This window comes from Mesoplodon mirus, assembly GCF_964341445.2.
Source record: "Mesoplodon mirus genome assembly, chromosome: 3".
NCBI lineage: Eukaryota > Metazoa > Chordata > Mammalia > Artiodactyla > Ziphiidae > Mesoplodon > Mesoplodon mirus.
The window spans coordinates 33439947-33445585 of NC_138978.1; the positions used below are offsets into that span (position 1 = coordinate 33439947).

General features: G+C 47.3%; 1 protein-coding gene across 1 annotated transcript; it reads left to right on the forward strand.

Annotated features, from left to right (window-relative positions):
• The first annotated feature begins 265 nt into the window (after positions 1–265).
• LOC309800111 (large ribosomal subunit protein uL30) lies at positions 266–1077 on the forward strand. The gene has a single exon (XM_082613955.1). The coding sequence runs from the start codon at positions 384–386 to the stop codon at positions 1008–1010; it is 627 nt and encodes a 208-aa protein (XP_082470081.1). The 5' UTR covers positions 266–383; the 3' UTR covers positions 1011–1077.
• The last annotated feature ends 4562 nt before the right edge of the window (positions 1078–5639 follow it).

Genomic DNA, 5639 nt, shown 5'->3' on the forward strand with positions numbered 1-5639 from the left:
ATGCAGGGGACACGGGTTCGAGCCCTGGTCTGGGAAGATCCCACATGCCGTGGAGCAACTGGGCCCATGAGCCACAACTACTGAGCCTGCGCGTCTGGAGCCTGTGCTCAGCAACAAGAGAGGCCGCGATAGTGAGAGGCCCGCGCACCGCGATGAAGAGTGGCCCCTGCTCGCTGCAACTAGAGAAAGCCCTCGCACAGAAACGAAGACCCAACACAGCAACAATAAATTAATTAATTAATAAACTTCTACCCCCAATATTTAAAAAAAAAAAAAAAGAAAAGAAAAAGGAGGTTCCTGCTGTGCCAGAAACCCTTAAGAAAAAGCGAAAGAATTTCACAGAGCTTAAGATCAAGCGCCTGAGAAAGAAATTTGCCCAGAAGATGCTTCGAAAGGCAAGGAGGAAGCTTATCTATGAAAAAGCTAAGCACTATCACAAGGAATACCGGCAGATGTACAGAACTGAAATTCGAATGGCTAGGATGGCAAGAAAAGCTGGCAACTTCTACGTACCCGTGGAACCCAAATTGGCATTTGTCATCAGGATCAGAGGTATCAATGGTGTGAGCCCAAAAGTTCGAAATGTGTTGCAGCTTCTTCGCCTCCGTCAGATTTTCAATGGCACCTTTGTGAAGCTCAACAAGGCTTCAATTAACATGCTGAGAGTTGTGGAACCATACATTGCATGGAGGTACCCAAACCTGAAGTCAGTAAATGAATTGATCTACAAGCGTGGTTATGGCAAAATCAACAAGAAGCAAATTGCCCTGACGGATAACGTGTTGATTACTCGATCTCTTGGCAAATACAGTATTATCTGCATGGAGGATCTGATTCATGAGATCTATACTGTTGGAAAACGTTTCAAAGAAGCAAACAACTTCCTGTGGCCCTTCAAATTGTCTTCTCCACGAGGTGGAATGAAGAAAAAGGCTACCCATTTTGTAGAAGGTGGAGATGCTGGCAACAGGGAAGACCAGATCTACAGACTTATAAGAAGGATGAACTAAGGTATCTACCATGATTATTTTTGTAATCTGGTCAGTTAATAAACAGTGACTGCTTTCAAATTGAAAAAAAAAAGCATCCTCCAAATCTGAGGTGCAAACTTGGGGCTACTTTTGAGTATTGGGTAGCTTATAAATCCAGGGAGGCATTTTTTTTTTCTCAAAGAATGTTCTTAGTTTTTGTCAGTCTCTCAAGGAGATCCACGCCCTCAAAAAAGCCTTCAACTACTGTTCAAGATGAAGGAAAACAATGCTATCTCTAATCGAATAACCAGGGAGGTTTGTGGAGCCAGCAAAGGCAAAAACTTGCCTTCAGTGTGCTGGGAGAACACCTAGAATTGGCCACACCTGAAGGCACTGTCCACCCCAGGGAACTGTGGCAGGTTGGGGGGACGCCTTGGACACTATTTTGGGAATTAGAACTGGTGGAAGCCTCTAAAACTGATTAGGTTTAGGAAATTATATCTGATGGAGGTCCAGGAGTCTGGATCAGGGCTGGAAAATGGGATGCAGGGACCTGGTTTGGCAGCCCTGGCTTATAGGCTGTGATTCATGGAGCTGCATCCTTTTCCTTCAGAATACCTATCGCCACTTGTAAATACACATTGATTGGTATGTTGACATGTTATCTATCTGCTCCATAAGTCTGCCAGCTCTGGGAGAGCAAGGATTGTGACTGGTTTTGCTCCCACTGTCAGCTGGCAGAATGTTGGGCACCTAGCAGATGTATTAGATAAATATTTGTTGAATGAAAAGGTGTGTGGATGGATGGAAGGATGGGCAGGCCAAGGTGGTCCATCTGAAAGGCAGAACCTTGCAGAAAAACTAAATCAAATGCCTCTTCTGTTTGGCATTTGAGAGGCAGTTAGTACATTATATAGGCAGTTGGCTCAGAGAACAGACTCTGGAGTTAGAGTGCCAAGTTGGAGTCTCAGCTCTGCTGTTTACTTAGTGTATGACCTTGGGCAAAATATTTAACCTCTCTGTGCCTCAATTTCCTCATCTGTAAAATAGGGATAATAACAGTTCCTACCTCATAGAATTACTAGGAAGATTAAATGAGTTAATACATCTCAAGTACTTAGAATAGTACCTGATGGATAATAAGCACTAGGTGGTAATTTTTAAAAAGCTAAACAGGGGCTTCCCTGGTGGCACAGTGGTTGAGAGTCCGCCTGCCGATCCAGGGGACGCAGGTTCGTTCCCCAGTCTGGGAGGATCCCACATGCCGCAGAGCGGCTAGGCCCGTGAGCCATGGCCGCTGAGCCTGCACGTCCGGAGCCTGGGCTCTGCAACGGGAGAGGCCACAGCGGTGAGAGGCCCGCGTACCGCAAAATAAATAAATAAATAAAATAAATAAAAATAAAAAGCTAAACAGATATGGAGAATCTCAGTATAAGACAAAGGAATGCAGAGGGTAGCAAAGGATCAAAAGGAAAAAGTGGGAAGTGGTAGCTTCAGTGCCATCTTATAAGATGCTCCTGGGTCACCTTGGTGTACAGGACTCTATTAAAGGTACTGACCAGGACTGGATAACAGTGACTTTTTTTTGGAAAACAGGGGTTTCTAGACATGACTGTGGGCACCTGCAGTAGGGGAGCCTGGAGCTCAGATGGAAATTTCAACTGGCTGAATCTTGCAGAGAAAAGTCAGTTCTGCCCTTAGATGTAGGAAAAAGGTGTGAAAAGAGACCAACCTCGGAGACCTCCCCACCCCATCCTCCAGCACCCAGGCTACTGAACTCAGACCCCTGCTACTCCCTCCCCAAATCCTGCAAGGACCTGTGCACTGAGTCTGCCAGAGAGACCCCATGGGCAGCCCCAGAGGCTCTCGAGAGAAGTATACCCTGTGGCCTTTGGGATTGATTATGTAGAAAAGGAAATTGGATCCAGATCATTTTCAGACACTCCAGGTGGATTCTTCAGGGACATTTGGGTATCTCCAGTCCTTCTGTGTTTGATGGTGAGAGAGAAGAAGCTAGATGGATAGGAAAGGAGGTTCAGGGGCCTCAGAATATCAGGCTTTGTATGGACTGTCCCACACTGCTTCTCCTGGCCCACGTCCCACCAAAACACTAAGCACTAAATGCTTCTCTACCCACATCATAAATAACAATAATGGTAACAGCCACTCAAAATACAGACTGCTTAGCCACCTCCCCTGCTTGTCTAGTCCATAGTGGAACAAGCAATGCACCTTCTGGAAGGAATAATGACTCTGATCTATAGGTCACATTCAGTGCAGACATAGCCATAGTAACTTCTACCCACGAGCCAAATTGTGTTGAAATCCATTACAAATTAAAGACAGCATGTCTCCTTGAAAATGTTCAACTGCCATATTGTCTCATGGTGGCAGAGTGAAGACATCACAGTGACAATCTTGATCTTTTTGCTAGTTTCCAGATGTGCCAAAATAAGTCCATTTCTTCTAAATATATCAAAGTGTTGACAGCCAGAAAAATGCCAAGCTGTCAAATGGAACAGAGACCTCACTTCGGGTTCCAAAATTAATGCATTCTAAAGAAGTTCTACTGTGGAAATCATGCCGGACCGAGCATATGAAGAACAAGCTTCCGGTTCTTGGCTTGGTTGTCACTGGCGACATGGATTTAAGAAGTCATGTCACCCCTCTGGGGCCTTAGATGTCTAATCTGCAATAGGAGGGGCTTGTACAAAATGATATTATGCCAAGAAAAAGTATAAAGTTTAGAACTTCTCCATTTGCCCCCATGCAAATTCTCTGGGTCACCCTCTTCTGTCCTCCCTCCATTGTTGACTGGCAGTGCTGTAAGCTAATTGGTCCTCTTTCTTCCTGTGATTTGTTATAAGTAAGTGAACAGAGCAGGGCGGGGCACAGGAAGGGACTCTCTGTGGCCCTCAGAGAGCTCATTAGCGGCAAAAGCTTCTCCACTCGTGACTCCTGATCTTCATCTCTGATTCACTCAGGCAGTCACAAGCAAAAGGAGAGGGAAAAGGGGAGCTGGGGAGAAGTGCTGGTACAGGGCATCAGGGACTTGAGGGGGTGGGCAGCGTGACTGGCTGAGAAGAAGCAGATAGCCCCTCCAACTCAAGGCAGACTTTGGTAGCCTGCTCATGTAAAGACTGAGTCCCTGGCTGGGGCTGGACCCTGGTCTAAAAACATGGGAGCTCCAAAGGATGACAAGAATCACCCACCAACAAAACTGGACCCTTGAAGGATATGAACCCCTTCAATAGAACTCCTCCAGGCAGATCAAAGTCACAGGCATCCTTCTGGAAACAGTTTGAGAGCTGTTGGAGGGGCTTCTCAGAACCTAAGCTAAGAAGGGGGCTTGCAAAGGCTCTTTAACAACCAGAGAGTTGTGGGTGTGGGGGGTTGAGTCTGGGGATAAAAGTCTGCAGAGGGGTCCAGAGACCAGAACGCCTGTAGAGCTGTCCATGGTCCTGATAGCCTCTGCCTGAGGTGTCAGCCCATGCCTGTCCCTTCTGACCTCAGCCAACTCCAGAGCCAGATGCCTGCCCAGCTCTGCTTCCTGCCTGACCACGGCTCCCTCCAGCCTGCTCCAGTTCACATCTGGGTGGCCTTGGGCTGACACCACTGCCAGCTGCCTGCCCAGGACAGTGGAGTTACCTGTGTTAACCACTGCCTATGCACGTGGCCTGTTTATCCCGGCCTTTCTCAATCTGGCAGGCTCATTCTCCACTCAGTTCCTAAAAACACAGCTGTAGGTGGTGAATAAGTCACAAGGAGAGGAACTGGGACTTGGCCCAGAAGTCCAGGCTGCAAGATCAGAGGCAAGAGAACAGACCCACCCCTACACCCACCAGTGCATCCGGGACGGGATGGGAGAACAAGGCTCCCCCAACAACAGAAACCTATTCCAACATCACCGGGCTAAGCAGAAGCCCAGCCCAAGTGCAAATTCCCCAGGAGTCTCCCTATGGTTCCACCCCACCCCACTTTGCCCCACAAATTCAGTGTCTTTAAGAAGTACAGGAACACTTTGGTCATCTGTGAAACAGTGGTTCTCAGTTAGGACAGATGTGGACCTGTCCCCTACCCTTGTCCCATCAAAGGACCTTGAGCAAGTCACTGAGTTTCTCTGAACCTTAGTTTTCTCATCAGGGTTGTCACAAGGTCATCATGAGACAATGGACATGACAGTGCTTGGTAAATTATAGAACGCGGTACAAGGGGCAGTTACCGTTACTATCCAAATACTATCCGGGCCTGCATATCACTCTGAGCCCTGTCACGGAGGATTCTGGAAGCTAGTTGGTGAAGAAGAGCACATAAGTACTTCTACGTGCCGGGTGCTTTCATATATGCTGTCTTATCTAATCATGTGAGGCAGATAGTACTGTCACCATTCTACGGATGAGATTAAATTAACTGTCCAAGGTCATATGGTTAAGGTATCACCAAGCCAGGATTTGAAGCCAGTGCTTCAACCTGTGCATTTTAACCACTACTCCAGCCACAGCCCTCTTGCCTAGTTACTGTAGGCCCTTCCACTGGGCCAGACCTTGTTTCCAGAAACCCAGAGAAGCAACCCTACCTCAAAGGAAGGCCTCTGATCCGACCTGCCCCTCAAATCAGATCTCCACCCTGTGCTTCTGTTCTGAGCTATTCCTCACTCCCAGTTAGCCA

Bases quoted from the DNA above. Each gene is read 5' to 3' on its own strand.
- LOC309800111 (XM_082613955.1), top strand. From the start codon at position 384: ATGCTTCGAAAGGCAAGGAGGAAGCTTATCTATGAAAAAGCTAAGCAC.